General features: G+C 36.1%; 2 protein-coding genes across 3 annotated transcripts; one reads left to right on the top strand and one right to left on the bottom strand.

Annotated features, from left to right (window-relative positions):
* Positions 1 to 1,915: 1,915 nt before the first annotated feature.
* sh3bgrl (SH3 domain binding glutamate-rich protein like) lies at positions 1,916 to 11,481 on the bottom strand. The gene is made up of 4 exons (XM_079892221.1): positions 11,080 to 11,481; positions 5,365 to 5,550; positions 4,572 to 4,652; positions 1,916 to 4,348 (listed from the first exon to the last, which is right to left on the bottom strand). The coding sequence occupies exons 1-4, from the start codon at positions 11,122 to 11,124 to the stop codon at positions 4,313 to 4,315; spliced, it is 348 nt and encodes a 115-aa protein (XP_079748347.1). The 5' UTR covers positions 11,125 to 11,481; the 3' UTR covers positions 1,916 to 4,312.
* Positions 11,482 to 11,920: 439 nt separating this feature from the next.
* hmgn6 (high mobility group nucleosome binding domain 6) lies at positions 11,921 to 15,116 on the top strand. 2 transcript variants are annotated; one of them, XM_079891936.1, is made up of 7 exons: positions 12,389 to 12,429; positions 12,755 to 12,828; positions 13,058 to 13,084; positions 13,204 to 13,233; positions 13,775 to 13,822; positions 14,010 to 14,123; positions 14,331 to 15,116. In XM_079891936.1, exons 1-7 carry the CDS (start codon positions 12,414 to 12,416, stop codon positions 14,373 to 14,375), a joined length of 354 nt encoding a protein of 117 aa, XP_079748062.1. In that variant the 5' UTR covers positions 12,389 to 12,413; the 3' UTR covers positions 14,376 to 15,116. The 2 variants fall into 2 exon arrangements, with proteins under 2 accessions (XP_079748063.1, XP_079748062.1); XM_079891937.1 differs by lacking the exons at positions 12,389 to 12,429; positions 12,755 to 12,828 and adding an exon at positions 11,921 to 12,366.
* Positions 15,117 to 17,029: the final 1,913 nt, after the last annotated feature.

The raw sequence follows: 17,029 nt of genomic DNA, 5'->3' as shown, positions 1-17,029 counted from the left end.
AGAGACAAGAGAGCAGGAAAGATTTCAGTTGCCGGGGCTATGATCAGATAAGATGTTTTTATTGCTGTGAAAAACTTGGTCATGTGGTCAGGACCTCGGCCATAGGAAAGACCTACAGATATTAAAACAGACTTTCCTGCATTAATTTATCGACGAACTGATCTATAAATGAGCATACATCCCAGAACATTTTGTGAATGATTTACTGTCTTGTGTAATGTCTTTTAATACTATTATTTTGTTGATGCTGTGTATTTTACAATAGAATCAATGGTCACCTATACCATGTTTGGTCTCTATAAACTGGTACTTTGAAGATCGAAATGATCATGCATATGATATGTTGATAGCTTTGCAACATATTAGTATTACAAGAATCTTTCATAGTTTCTTCATCAGCAACCAATCCAGCTGCAAATGCAAAGGAGCACGCTTAAAACAAAGAGTCATAAATCCTCCCGACAAAGGAATCCTCCCCCTTTCTCAGGCTTTAAATGGTCGCTACACAAGCTCTTCCCCCTCTTCTTCTGGCCTTCACTGCTGCTTCTTCGGGTTGATGTCTGTGGGGACCCCCGGCAGGCCGTGACCACAGCCTGCTATATGCCTTCACTCTCCCAAAAGAGTCAGACTGTATTTTCTTCAGTCCAACTGCAACTTTACCATCACTGAATGGGCAACCAGCAACTCTTCCGACTTCCTCACTCCTTGGTTGCCTGCGTGGCCTTTCCTGACCAGGGCCGGCAGGTCACAATCTGCATGTGGTCAGCCATGTGCTCATGGAGAGAGAGAAAACCTTCAACCAGAACAGAGTCAAACAAACCACTCAAGTTCATCATATATCTTCTTCATCCAACAGAGAAGAAAACGATTGCAACTTCAATGTTTGACACTCACCGAACCATCAACATCCTTTTCCAAGAACTTCAAGAATTGTTTTCACTGCAAAGGTCATGAAAGTCTACATTTAATGAGGTGCTCTGAAAATTATAAGCTGGTTCTTTTCATAGTTAAATGGATCTCTTCCATAGTTCCATTTCCTGCTTCCGGTTCCATTCTGTCACTCACCATTTTACCTATGTATGTGTGTTTAGATTAGTTATGTTTGTGATTTAGTTAATAAAACTAAATCATATTCTCTGCTTGCAACAAAGTTTACTTTATGATTTAGATCTTGACTACTTGCTCTTAGTAGTACTGTAAAGTAAGAATGACATTTCCCATGACCAGTTATGATTGATTATTAATATTTCTTTGAGCTATGCATGTAGTCTAACACAAAGCTTGTAACTAGACCAACACCTAAACCTTTTAGTGGAGAAACTCCCGTGTGGTGGTCTTCATCAATCATTTCTTCAAACTGAGAGTCAATTCTAAGCTCTGCTGTCCTGTCTGGATATGTCATTCTGCCTTTCACATATACACCTGCCTGTTTACAACGTTCACAGGCGTTGTACCCCGAGTGACCTTTAACACTCTTGAGGAAAGCCTATCACAGATAAAAGCCTTGGGCGGTGCAATTTTGTTCCATCCGCACGCACTGAAACACAAGTTCTCCACGTTCACATTCTTCCACCAACGAATGGAACTGTCTGTTTTTTTTTTTTGTTTTTTTTTTAAATGAATGTTATGCCGGTTTATGCAATTGCTTCAAATAATTTTGCACACTGTTTTGAGTGCCTTGCATATTTTCTATTTGAAATTTGAGTATTTTGCCTTTCTTTAAAAATATCTTTTAAAAAGTCTTTAAAAGCAAATCCCTGTAAAATGTGTTTCTCTGTCATTTGCTATCAAGACTGTAGAATATAGTGGAGTGTAGTATAGTTTAAACTGAAATGTATCAAAATGTATTTCATCAGGTCTTTCAGTTAAAATGAGTATAAAAGATTGCATCCAGGTAATAAAAATCAGTCATCCATTAACAGTTTAAAACATTTATTTTTGTATATTATGTATTGTACCATATATATAATTTTTTGTACTATATTTGTATGCAGTATTCTGTGTACTATTCATTAGTCTGCAATTATAAAGAAAACAAACTGACAAACATTGTTGTCTTATACTTTTTTATCGCTTTGGTACTATTTTCACAAGCAAGTGGTGAATTTTCAAAACTCAATCACACAACAACAGATAATCAGATATATGCACTTTGATTTGAGCAAATTTTTGTCAATTATGTAAGTACAAAGTCACAAAGTATCCTTTACACTGCAGATAATAAGTGGTTCATCTATAATGCATTTCATTCGTAACTGCCTTTCATAATACTATCAAACATTTTATTTGCATCTCTTTTTTTTTCCGTTCAGTTTAATACATTAGTCAGTCATTTAATCCAACTGATCTTAAAGGTTAATCAATCAATCGATCAATCATTGGTCCATCTATACATTTCTGTAGATACAGCTTCAATAGATGTCTGTATGTGTAACCAACAGATTACAATTATCAATTTTGCTTTTAAAAGTAAGCTATGTGAGGAACACTGCAGTTGACGTTTTATTGTACATAAGTATAAAATAATTGTAATTTACTTTTTTCTTTGATTCAAGGAAATTGAACCTATGTTGGGATTTGATTATTTTCATCAATACTGTAATATTCTTTAATATTTTCTTTACTAGTTATTTTACAGTGATGTATTTATAGAACCATTATGAAATATCTATCACATATATTGTACAACATTTAATGATTGTACAAACAACTACACAGTGAAACTATCAGTATCTTGTGTGTGGGTGATCTGAATGAGTTTTTCTCGATTGCTAACACTATAACTGATATAGTGAAACTGCTATAGTACACTGTAAAGAAATTTGGCCAAATGTGCCGAATTTAAAAGATGCTGAATTTATTTATTCAAAAAAATCTGTAATTCACTGTAATTCACAGTACACTGCATTGTGTTGCATACCAGGTTCATATTCATAGTTTTTCCTAAAGCTTATTGATGTATTTTACTGTATCTACACTCTTTTATTTATGTTGTATACTGTAATATAGACATTGAGTTGTAAAATAATTACTGATTCCCAATAAGAGGTTTTTGTCACAATGTTACGAATTAATCTCACTGACGTTAACTGGGCAGGAAAGTAGTCTGTGTATTTTTTTATGATTTGTGTCATTTGAGGCCAAAGTTTGATTCTGACAACAAAAGAGAATAATATATGTCTAAAATATTAGATTTTTGACATGACAGTCAAAATGGTAAATTGTTTAATGAACTGTGTAAGCAATAGAGAAAAACTAATGTTTCTATGGTATTTCATAATGATAAACAAATTATTCTGCAAGTGCAATGCTTCTTTAAATAAATGAAATCACAATGCAATGTTGTAAACACTGGACAGCCTGTTACAGCTGAGGACTTTTGGGTTTTATGTCTAGAGCTCTGAAAAATGACATCAAGATTCTGAAATTAGTACCAAAGTGATGGTAAAAACTGAAATTAGACATGCATCAGATGGAGAGAGACAGATGGCAGATAACTGTTATATAAAATACAGGCACTGTACAATACAGTATGCCATGTAATAATGTAAACAAAGGCCTTACTATAGAGACTGCCAAATTACTGTAGATCTAAAAAGATTCACTACAGTATACATTCATATCAAATGTTCTTATTACATGTTACAATAATCTTGAAAAAGAAAATATGTACAACTGTAATGAAAGCATGAGATCAGGATTTGAAAGAATGACTAGCGGTGTTACAAGTAGGAGGCCTGTTATATCTCTCTCTTGTTTTAAGACTTAAAAATAGAAACAAGTACTCTATTAAGACATGGAGGATATACTTGAGGCAAAACATGCAGTATGAAATATACACATAAATCAATTATTAAAAAAAAAAAAAAAAAAAAAAAAAAAAATTAAAGATCCATTTTACTAAAAATACAAGATACTAAAAAGAATATTTAAACACACAAAAAAAGCAAACTATCACTGCAATATATGGACACTAATTGGATGTAACTTGAACCACATTAATAATCAAGTACATTTAAGTATAAACTTGCTTAAACATTAGAGAAATAATTAACTGTCAAATCTTGACATATCTTTGCTTGTGTCTATTTGGACGGCTACAGAAATTCATTTCAAGTTGAATAGCCATTTAACAGTGAATTAATGAAAAGGGCTCTTGAGTGGACACATAATTCCATCTCATCACATAATTTCATGGGTGCAAAAAAAAAAAAAAAAAAAAAGATATGAACCAATAAGAAAAAGAAAAGAAAATCATCAGAAATCAGAAAGTGCAGGAGTTCAGCAGCTGTGCTGGAGCGGGTTCTCTAGATTACATCTGCCCTTTCTTAGATAGGGCTTCTGCTTCCTGTGAAGAAACACAGAAAGCCTTCGGATTAGTTCAAATTAGCAGTGAGAACCTGTTCTGTACAGTAGAAGAAAGAGAAGAGCATGTCCATGAAGCAAAGGCCATCAGACGGGACACTGTGTCCATAAGGCTAAACATTAGCACTCAAACATTCCTAAGAGCGGACACATACCGTGCACATGAGGAGGGCATAAAGGACCCTTTTGTCTGTCAGAACACCTACCTTTGAACCTGGGGGCGCAGTCAAGCCAAGAAACGCATACACAGCATTGTCTTCACGGGCATCGAAAAATGCCTCATAGTTCTGGAGCACAGAAGCATCATTTAGGGAGCAGATGGCAAGAGAAAGCATTGCTCAATTCTTAGAGTCTGTGCATGAGTAAACCAGTCAAAACACAAGACTGCAGTTCTTCTGATATTTGAAAATGACCTGTGCAGAAATGTGTCCTGCGCAACACTGAAACTTACAGAAATAGATTCATTTTGAAACCTTCATCACCTTCGTGAAAGGCATTTGTTGAGTTCGGGTAAACTACAGTATTTTCTCTTAAAGGAATAGTCTGGGTTATATCTGTGACAAATTGTTAAAGGATTGGTTCAACCAAAAAAAATCCAGTCATAATTTATTCAGCCACATGTTGTTCCAAACTTTCTTTCTACTGGGAAATACAAAAGAAGATATTATGAAGAATTTTTCAGTTGTTTGTTTGTTATATTGCCAACTGCGTGTGCAACTGATATATTGTGTCTGGGGAGAGGGCGTGGCTTCTGACCATGTAGAGGAGAGGCCCAGTTTGAATCTTGTTTGCAAACTGAAAACCCTGCATAGTGCACCTTTAAAGGGCTTTTGCTTTGAAAGGGATGAGTTGAAAATATTTTATGTGGTTATTGAAAGCGTGTCACAGATACTGTCCAAAGACTTTAGGTTATGTTAACCCATAATATTCCATAATGTTTGACTAGTGTTGAGAACTACTGTACTACCCCAACATATGATATTTCTTATATGTACACACCCCACAATATCTCTCTTCGTTGAAGATCTGAGGAGGTAACGGGTTCCCTGTGGTTGGTCGGAAATCATCTGGAACATTTTCCCGCATCCATTTTCTGTTGTCTTCATCAGCTGCAATGTCACATTCCTCAAACTCAATCTTATTGGCTGCCAAGAAGCCCATGACATCCTGTTGCTGTTTCTTGATCTGAGGGAAATAGAAGATTAAAAAACACATTAAAATTGATGGTCACTAATTCTGATGTCCTCAAAAATAGTAATTATCAAAAATTATATTTTTGATAATTACTGACCTATGAACTCTTACATGTTTTCCTGCACTAGTTTTGTTTTCATTTTGATAAAAATCCAAGTCCAAAAGTATTTTTTCATGTTTTTGATTGTTGTGGTTGATTGTTGCCCTATTAAAATTAAATGTACTCAGACTAAGCTCTTACATATGTATACCCAATTATGTGAAAATACCTCTTTGTATTCAAAAGCTTTAGCCATTTAAAGGCATGAAATAAACATTTACCCTATTTAGTTTCTAAAATAAATATGTAACGAGTGGCTGTAAAGTGAACAATGACAAGTAGAATAAGAGAGAAAAAAAACGTGCAGGAGAAATCACAGTAAAACAACCACACTAACATAAACGAGACGGAACACTTAACAGAGAAAACTAAGGGCTATAAATACAGAACAAAAATAATTATTGAGAACAGAACTAAGAACAGGTGTGAAACTAATGAATAACTATGGAAACTAGCAATGAATGGGAACACAGAAAAAAGAACAGAGAAAATGAAACCAAAACACAATGAAGCTAAACAGAACAGAACATAACCCTGACATTACACCGCCCTCCATGAAAGGCACGTCTTCATACTGTAACAATATAGTCCAAAAGAGGAGGGGAGAGGAGGATGAGGAGTCAGAGACAGGTGGAAACTAGGAGGAGCCGACAGACACCATGGACGAGTTGACGGAGGGAGTAGTAGGGGTGTGATGGTTAGTATATAACCGTGAGACCGACGGTTATAGTTGAACACCGTCATTAGATCTCTATAACCGCCAAAACCGTGTTATTAAAATATTTTTTACAAACATTTTTTATCATAGAGAAAGTTTAAACACTAATTAAAAACAATTGTTAACAGTCTGTGTCATTAATGATCTATGTCGTTTCCAACTGTATTTGATTCTTTCTTTGCCAAGTACCAACGCAAGTTTTGTTTTGTAAATCGTCAGACATGATTTTTACCACTTCATTAAGTATTTCTTTGTAGAAAGCCTTTCTTTAAAGCGAATTTCGTTTTGTATAAATTGTATATTAATTTTAATAAATGTTTCATCAACCAATTGCATGTATTTAATAAAAAGCAAATATAGTAGACAATATAATAACCGTGACATTGAGGCGCCAGCGCGCCGCGTTCACTTGCATTGCATTGTTAAAAGCAATTCTTTTTTTAAGCGAATTTCGTTTTGTACAAATTGTATCTTAATTTTAATAAATGTTTCATCAACCAATTGCATGTATTAAATAAAAAGCAAATGACAATATAATAACCGTGACATGGAGGCGCCGGTGCGCCGCATTCACTTGCATTGCATTGTGAACAAGAGCGCATCTCATCGTAAATGAATGAAACTCAGCGTAGGCCTATGCCTTATACATTAGCAATAAATATCTGTGCTGCATCCTTTCTAGAACAGACAAGGGCTTTCTTGCGGCTCGCATCAGCAGAGCATTGCATCGTCCATAGACCGCAAAACAATCAGCGGATGGCGGGCGGGTGCGGCTTTGAAATTTGGTCAAAAAACGTTGGTGCGGATGATGAGTTTTGTGATGCGGTTGCGGATGAAATAATACCCCATCCGCGTATCTCTATCGATAACAACATTGAACACTACACAAATATTAATTTAATTTTTTTTAATTTAGGCGATCAAATAGCTAATCAGTGTCTGCTCGTTTATTCAAACTAAGTTGTCCTATAACAGACGAACGTCGCAACGCCCCTTGAATTTTCCTTTGTAGAGGAAAGAATTGGATGACATAGGTCCAATATAGGGCGCAGACCCCCGTCCTTCTTTGGAATGAGGAAGTAGTGGCTGAAAAAGCCACGGTTCAAGTCAGAAGGAGGAACCTCCTCTATCGCTCCCTTCAGGAGGATCGACGTCACTTCCTGCTGGAGAACAGAAGCCTCGAGGGTGCTGTTTGTAACAGTGGGATAAACCCCATCGAAGCAAGGAGGATGGTGATGGAAATGGAGGGTGTATCCAAATTGAATCGTGCGGAGAACCCAGCGCGACACACCTGGCAGAAGCCTCCATGCTGCCAGGTGGTAAGACAAGGGTTGCATAGGAATGGGCTCTAGTAGGCTCGGCCGCCAGTCTTTCTGTGTGGCTGCCAGCGAGAGGTGGTGGGCAGAAAGCTAAAGTTACTGGAGGAGGACCTAAGGCATCCTCTGACAGCGAAGAGAGGCCCATGAGGAATAATGAGGAGGTTTTTCTCATTTTGGGGTCTGGTATAGAGGCTGGAGCATCCGACTCGGGGAGGAAGCCCGATGCGTCTCCCGTGGGGGGTGGAGCAGCTCGAGCAGGAAGAGGTGTTGAGGGGAGATAGCCTGAACCGTCTCCGTCCATCAATACAGGAAGATGGTGTTGGTAACTTAACTCTGTATCCCGAAGCGTGCATGGCGCTTGGGATAACAGATTTTATTTCGAAGAGCATCTGTAAATGTCCTCAACTGCTGGAATGCAAGTATAGCCTTGATCCACAGAACCAGCCAGTTTTGGGTTGCAGCATTAGTCAAACAAGCGGACAAAGGCCAGGGTCATGAAATGAAAAATCGCTGAAAAATGACAGCTTCCTTCTAATGGGGCGCAAATTAGATTGGCCGCTAAAAGAATGTCGAGCTTGGAGGACTGAGAATCACGAGGCTCGAGAATGGCAGGCAAACAACATAAGTTTCCTTCTGAATGTGAACTGACAACATCTACATTTCAAGTTTGACAGTACAGTTCTATGTACCGCGGACTTTGCCCTATGCAGATAATTCAGTGAGATTTGACTGTGTTGCCACTATGTCCTGATATCACATATGAATAAAGCTGAAATACAGAGCATTCTTTACTTTATGTCAACAGGTCAACTTCTGAACTGGAGTAATTTAACAATCACATACTTATGTATGCAACCAAGCGCTTCTGTTTCTTCCCTCACTGTACTCACTGTACGCTGTCAAGTTTTCTCACCGGTGAATGACACATGATATAATCAGATAACGTTGTCTCTGGTCGTCTCTCTTCTGGTCTGTGCGCGTTCATGTATTTTGGAGGAGGCGTGGTTTGGACGGTGATTTGCAGGGAGGGTGGGATCGTATGCTTTCAATGCTACCAGGCTAAAGTTAGTATTTTCCAGACCACCTATTGCACCTTTAAGTCCCATGATAGTTTCTATTGCAATATGATTTGCTTATTACGCTTCACAAATCAGCCTGAATGTCAACCATTGTTTTCCAACCCTGTTCCAGGAAACACACCAACAGTACACATTATGGATGTCTCCCTTATCTGACCCATCCATATCAGGTCGTGGAATCTCTACTAATGAGCTGATGAATGGAATCAAATACAGTATCATCGCTGTCTTTCTTATCTTATTTAAAATAAACTTGACATGACTTGAAATGATGATCTGTAAATAAGCCACTCAGCTTCCCTTGGTGATTTTAAAAATACATCATGACATTGTGGTATAGGGGTAAGCTGGGCACAACCTAACGTGGGGCTAGTTGTTACAACACTATAGTTTTAAATACTTCCACACATTCTAGACGAAACTTAGTTTATTTACTAGTCGCCATATGGAGAAAAAATTGCACCAAAATTCAGAAATCTTTGGAAGATATCACTGAACATTTATTTAACCATAGCAAAAGTAAATCTCTTATGTAAATTTTTCATCTATATTTTTGTGTTTATTTAAAATTAGACAAATCTGATATTATTTTAATATTTTAATCTATTTAGCAAAAGACAATAGCCAGGTTTAAATGCCAGTTGTGCAGGTATTAGAACTATGCTATTCTATTCTATACTTTTATGAATTCTAATGAGAAACCATGAGAAAATTATTTCATGAGTTTATTTTTATTATTAAAAAAATGCCATTATTTTATATGAAAAAGTTTATAATTGCATTTTATTGAGAAATTATTTTAGTTTGTCTTGTATATTTTTTGATAAGATCGGATGACATTTTAAGCTGTCATATGGCTATGTTACAATGTTCCCACTATGGGGCATGTTGTCACAAATCCTTCCATTCTTTCAGGGTAAATCAAGAAAAAAGTATACTCTGTATTAATGAAACAAAACCACGTAATTGTACTTGACATGTGGGAAATTAATGTGGGAAAAAAAGAAATACTCAGAACCTGAGCTTCTCTGAAAGTGGATTTACACAAACTGAGAACGTCAAAAAGTGTTGGGTTGTGCCCTGCCTATGGTTACTGCATTTGTGGCTATTTGTGACCAAAAAAAAAATAAACCAAAAAAAAAAAAAAAAATTTGCTAAACAACAGTTCAGAAATAAAATATATAAATGTTACTATATTATTGTAGTTATTTTTTGAAGAAATGTAAAAAACTGTTTAAACAAATTTGATTGACTGAGATATATACTTAACAGTATGGCAATATAAACGTTAGAAATATAGTAGGCTATTGGTTGCTTGCTAATAGTCTAAGATAAATGCAACACTTAACCTGTGTCAACATCAAAAGAAATTGGTATACTATTTGGCAATGGACTAAAAAATAAACAAACAAAAAATACACAAACAAACCAGTGGCATTTGCCTCCTCATTTAAGAAAAAAATAAAACACATGCCACTGGTGGCTGGAGCATGAGCTAGTCGAGACCATGAGATGTGTCACTGTCATTCCAATGTTACATAACTTAGCGTATCTAGAGCACAAGTTTTCGCTAACTCACCAAATTAGGAAGTGCTCCAGCCAAATCACCTGCTGGAGGAATAGCCCCCTCTAGCGTGCTCATTTTACACAGTGTGAATACTGTTACTTAAAACTTCTCGACAGTTAAGATGCAAATAAAACATACTCATTGAAACTGGGTTAAAACCCTTCTGGGTGCAGTCTCTAGTCTATAGTCTAGTTATATGCGCATTGTTTCTTGAGTAGTCGAGCAGGAGTGGCTATTACCAGCACACTAATAAGGAAGTGGTTAACTATCAACTTCAACACCATATTTAGACTGTTGTGTGTTTTTCTCTGTTAATTTTGAAATTTGCTTGGAAACAAAAGAATAGTTTAGAGCAGTATTTATGTTGATGTTTCAGTAATCAATAAACATGTTTTCAGTCTGACTAATAATAATAATAATAGGCTACTTAATAAAATAATATACAATAATTTTAGTGGCAACAATAATTTCCACCCAAATGTATTATTCGTGTCACACTCGTTTATTGTTACTATGTAAAACTAATTTAATGCGTCATCAACGACATCATAAAAAAAAAAAAAAATGAAAAAAAAAAAAAGGGACAAAGATTGTGGACTTTTCTCACACTGCTTGATCCCGCGTTAATTTATTGACTTCACTGTGGTAACAATTGTTGTTGTATTTTGGCTTATCTGTTGTGGTAAAATGTTGTAATGTCGCATGTTCTCAAATAATCTTGTGTCTGAAGTTCTTACCGATGTTGATCCGGAGGATGATGCGATGTAAACTTTAATCACCATAATCACAAATTCCTTAAATCTAACAGGATGCAAACAACAATCTCAACAAAAGGTTAACGGCACAACAGCGATGTAAAAATCCACATTCACTCCGTCTGTCTCGATGAGAATCTGTTCATTCCGGTTAAGAACTGTGCTCATTATTGCCCTTCTCTCTTTCTTTTACCCCTCCTCGTTCTCCGCCTCTACAGCAAAACATGGCTTGCAGAACTCTTTCTGCTTTATCAGAAATAGTCGATCTAGGAACTAGAATGTGTTTTCCATAGAGTAAAAATGAAAACAGGACTGGTGTGAAATGTTAAGCGTTCTCAAAACGAGCAATAAATGTGAGAAAGTTAGGCTATAGCAGCCATGAATGACTACACAAAGCCATCGCCGTGCTGCCTGTGTGCGGTTTGAACTATTTCAGAGCGTTACCTCTGCTTATGTTATATGGGAATCGTGTTATCGATAACACAAAGAGTTCTATCATATTGGTGTTTAGTGGGGGGAAAAACACATTCTTCTGAGTTCATGTATAGCCTATGCTGCACAATCTGTTGCGGTGACACGTAGGCTATGAACTGTGCAGAAATTTCCACCGAATAAAAGTTCTGTTTGCTTGCTTCGCAGTTTTAACATGTTATTTTATCACCGTGCGACAGAACAAACTATAACGCCCTGTTAACCAACTAAACTGACTGTCTACACTTAGTAACCGCGAACGCTTCTCTCTCTCTCTCTCTCTCTCTCTCTCTCTCTCTCTCTCTCTCTCTCTCTCTCTTTTTTTTTTTTTTTTTTTTTTTTTTTTTTGCTTGTAGCAAATCTGTCATCTGCAGGCTTGAGAAACAAACTCTAACCCGACACAATTCCAGGGCGCCATTTTGAACTATACCTAAATGGCAAAGCTACTTTGTAATTGCAAAAGCACAACGTTTTTCCTCGTTAAAAAGTAAACAAATGAAGAGGCACATTTAAGTCTTGAATATATTCTTAGTCTTTCTTTCTTACTGTCGACATTTTTCAGAGATACCGGCTCGGATCTTTGTCATGTTTGGCTCTCGGCGCTGATTGGTTTAACTACACATCAGTCACGCCTAAGCTCCCCCCTTATCCCATTCAGTCCCTTGCTAATGTTCCTCTGTTTACTATTGTGTTAAGTGTACTGAGCTGAGCACGTATATGCCGAGTTCTCCTCTAAAGCTGCAGTTTTCCTTGTGTTTTACTGAATCTCTTTAGGAATCCAACATGCCTAAAAGAAAGGTACGTATCCTTTTGTGCGTTCGCGCGCGCACACACACACCTACATCATGGAGGCATTGTTCGGTATTGATATAGCCATATGTATGTGGTTTATTTATTATTTGTTTTGCTAAATATATAACTTCATACTTTTAAAATATTTAACACTGAAATCCGCACAGCATATATCTACATTTTACGCAGTATGTGGGATTTCGTGCTCAAGTAGGCTATGTTTTGCTGGTTTCCTGTGGGGTCAGCCATGCTGTGTAAGAAGAAACTCTTACAAAAACCCATCACGAAACATCCACTTATACTAAAAATGACTTGTGTAATACTAAAGATTGAGAACGCACTGAAATGGACAATAACAGTGTTATTATTTTATAGTCTTTGTTCTTGTGAGCAGATGGCTGTAATGGCGCTCAAGTACCGAAAGATGGCGCTGTCGTCAGCTCCTCCTCTCACAGCTCACATATAGGGGTTGGTTGTGCTATTAATAAGGGATGGTTGAGCTGAACTAATGAGTTTACTTATACTGGCCACTGGATATGTTTATTGGTCTTACATTTGAATGTGTGCAAATGTAAAATTATAATAAAAGTAATGCAATTTTTTTTTTTTTATATTATTATTTGTACTATATTCATTTAATTCTAAATAAAGGTTTTGTTGAGCTCATGTTTTTTGTTTTTTTGTTTTTCATCCACAGAGAGCAGATGGTGTTGCAAAGGATGAGGTGAATTTATTTTTATATTTAAACTTTTTATGCCACTTGGTTCATACGATTGTTTATTGAAAGGTTTTCCTTTATTAATAGTTGTATGCATATTTTACTTATCTTTTTACTCTTTTCAGCCTAAGAGGAGATCTGCACGGTTATCGACAGTACGTATGTTGCCATTATCAGATGTTGTTTGTGTGTGATATGTTATGCTTAAAAATGCCAACTAGACTGGTTAAAGGTGCACTACTGAGTTGTGACCTCTCTGTGGTCATTTGATGATATACTAGTTGTCTGAACACCATATCAGAGCAGATTTGTCATTCTCCACCAATGGCAATACACTAAAACACGTAAAAGGCATAAATCTGAACAATATGTAATTTGAGCAAATAAGTAGCATACTCTAACTGCCACCATAGTATCCAGACCTTCTTTTCTTGGTTTTGTGGATGATGTAAATGTAAAATTTCCAGCCAAATCCAATACAAATATATAAATATTAATCAAAATATGACTCTAAACTAAAAAAAAAATCATGGGAATCATGTTAAGGAAAGGACACATTTTGAACACTGATTTTATTTTTGTCCTTCATAGAACATTTAACAAATTAAATGTACTTTTTTTATAATTTCAGTTTGAACAATGCCTCAAATATGGTGAATGTGCCTGTTTTTATTTTTTTATTTTTTTTATTTATAGAGACCAGATCCTGAGAAGGCTGAACCCAAATCAAAAAGGACAGCTAAGGTAAATAGAAACACATACCTAACAAACCAACAATAATACTGTAACATTAGAACAATGTTTCAGTACTTTAACAAAGTACTGCTAATGTATGTGAGCGAGTTTACACGCGTGCAAATGTTCAGTGGATAAGTTCTGTTTATGGGTTCAGTTAACACAATGTGCTGCCAATCATTTACTTCCTCTGTAGAAAGACAAAGCAGTCAATGTCAAAAAGGAGGACAAAAAGACCAAGATGAAGGCCAAGGAGTCCTCAGAGTCTGCAGCCAACGAGGAAAACCACTCTGAAAATGGAGATGCGAAGGTCAGTGCGGTGTTATAATTTCACTGCTGCATATCACACATTCAACGCAGAACTGTATAGTCCCAGCATTTTTTTAATGAGCCTGTTATACTTTGATTTTGTGTAATGAAATGGAATGCTGTTACTCTGGGATATTTTATGGCTATACTATTACTATGACATGCAAAATTCATTATTCTCCCTTTATTTTTCTCAACCCATCCTCAGGTCGCAAAGGCTCACAAAGAAACAAAGGAAGCAAAGTCTGAGTAGCACTATCGCATCCCATCAACACTCTCGTTGCAACTTCTCATCACTCCTAAGTGTTGTGTCATTGTCCAACCTCCAAGGCATATTGTTAACAAAGAAATATTTTTATCAATGGTTTTATAAGTATCAGTACAAATCTTTAGCACAAACTGAAGCTAAATACTGAGCACCTTGTAGATTTGCAGTGATTGTTTCTGCGAGAATGCAGTGAGTGTTTTCTTAAATTGTTTCCACACGCTCTCCATTCTTCTTCCTCACACTTGTTTTTAAGTTTTTCCAAGTGATTATACATGGCTGGGGGAAATTGACTTTTTAACCTCATGCATTTTTTCCTTGCTGTTTATCCATTTGCCCTAGATTTTGATGTATTATTCATAAGAGGAATAATAATTAAACAGAAAAAAGAAAAAACAGAGCTAAGGCCCGTTTCAGAAAGGAAGTTTAGTGAAAACTCTGAGTATGTTAACCCTGAAATGAGGGAAACTCTGGGATTCCCATCTCAGGGTAAATCAACTCAAGAGTTCACGTTTTGACTCAGAGTTGGTTGAACCTCCTTATTGAAACGGACCCCTGATGGGCCCAAATACAAACATAATTAAAAATGGCAGCTTTATTAAAGATCATAATGTTTTCATGCAAATTGTAATTTTTTTTACTATGTGATTCCGACATTTATTGAAGTCCGTAGGTTGTTATGTACTCTCTGATGTTGCAGTGTCTGCTAATAAAAAACGGTGGAATTTTCCTCACTTTTGCCTCTTACTTTTTTCTTCCGTTTATTCAAGTTAGCCATAGACCAATTTGGAGTAGACGTCACGGTTTAGGTCATTTGCAGCTGTGAGCGCATTGTGCTTTTTTTAAACTAAAAATAAGAAAGTATACTTTCAGTCTACTTTTTATGTATTTCTCCGAAATTGCACTTAAGGATACTTGACTTGCTATCAGAAAGGTAAGTATATTTGACCTGTACTGGAGCTCAATATTTTGATCAAGATATACTCAAAGTATAATTAAGTATTCTTGGCTTGTAGTTGTGTTTACTCTTTTGATTGAGTAGCCTATTAAATACCCTTTCTACATACTGTCTTATAAACTTACATTGTTTGAAAATATTGATTTATAAAGAAAACAGATATGTTTCTTATTCTGAATTTTTGTGTAGACTTGTGTGAAGCTAGAATAAAATATTTTTAAAATGGAAAGTTACAGAAGTACAGAAAAAGGTTTATTTCAAGTATATAAAAAAGAATACCTAAATAGGAACATAGTAGTATAGCCTACTTAAAGTGCAAAAATAATATATAAATAGTAAACAATAACTATGATGTTATGTTCACTAAAAGAAAACTTATAAGTATACTTGCAGTATAAAAACTATTAAACTATTAGGTCACTGAAAGTATACTTTAAAGTGTACTCTCATAAACTAAAAAAAATGTGCTACAAGTGTTTGACTATTAAACTATCAGTAAACCTATAAGTTCACTTGTAGTATAGTTGCAGTACAAACGAAAAACTTAGTTGTAAACTAGTACTCAGTTTTCTACTGTTACAAGTATACTCCCCACTAGAGGGAGCTGTTGTATTATGTAGGAGGATAAACATCTACAGTGCCCTCCACAATTATTGAACCCCCTGGTAAATATGATCAAAATTGGCTGTAAAAAATAAATCTGCATCGATTATCCTTGTGATCTTTCATTCAAAAAATGTGCAAAATTCTAACCTTTCATTGAAGTAAAAGAATTGAAAGTGGGGGGAAAATCACATTATGAAATAAATGTTTTTCTCCAAAACACGTTGGCCACAATTATTGAAACCCTTTCATTAAATACTTTTTGCAATCTCCTTTTGCCAAAATAACAGCTCTGAGTCTTCTCCTATAATGCCTGATGAGTTTGGAGAATAACTGACAAGAGATCAGAGACCATTCCTCCACACAGAATCTCTCCAGATCCTTCAGATTCCCAGATCCATGTTGGTGCTTCTCCTCTTCAGTTCAGCCCACTCATCAGGTCAGGGGACTGAGACGGTCATGGCAGAAGCTTCATTTTGTGCTCCACAACAAATTTTTGTTTTGATTTTGATGTTTGTTTTGGATCGTTGTCCTGATGGAAGATCCAACCACGGCCCATTATAAGATTTCTAGCAGAAGGCGTCAGGTTTTGATTTTTTATCTGTTGATATTTGATAGAATCCACAATGCCATGTATCTGAACAAGAAGTCCAGGACCTCCAGCAGAAAAATATGCCCACAACATTAAAGATCCAATGGTATATTAAATTGTACACATGGGGTACTTTTTATCCTTGTGTTCACCAAACCCATCTAGTGTGTTTGCTGCCAAAAAGCTCTGTTTTAGTCTCATCTGACCACAGAACCCTGTGTTGTTTGAAGATCCAGTCGTGTCTGACAATTAAATTTGCTGGAATTTGTTTTTGCATGAGCGAGGAGGTTTTTTTTTAAACCCTCCCAAACAACATGTGGGGATGTAGGGGTTGTTTGATAATTTTTTTTTTAGGCTTTCTGACCCTAAGACTCAACTAATCTCTGCAATTCTCCATCTGTGATCCTTGGAGAGTCTTTGGCCACTCAAACTTTCATACTCGCCGTGCATTAAGACAGTATAGACACACGTCCTTTTCCTGGCAGATTC

Source organism: Squalius cephalus, assembly GCF_949319135.1.
Source record: "Squalius cephalus genome assembly, chromosome: 14".
In the NCBI taxonomy this organism is placed as follows: domain Eukaryota; kingdom Metazoa; phylum Chordata; class Actinopteri; order Cypriniformes; family Leuciscidae; genus Squalius; species Squalius cephalus.
This window is presented reverse-complemented; position numbering and strand designations above follow the sequence as displayed.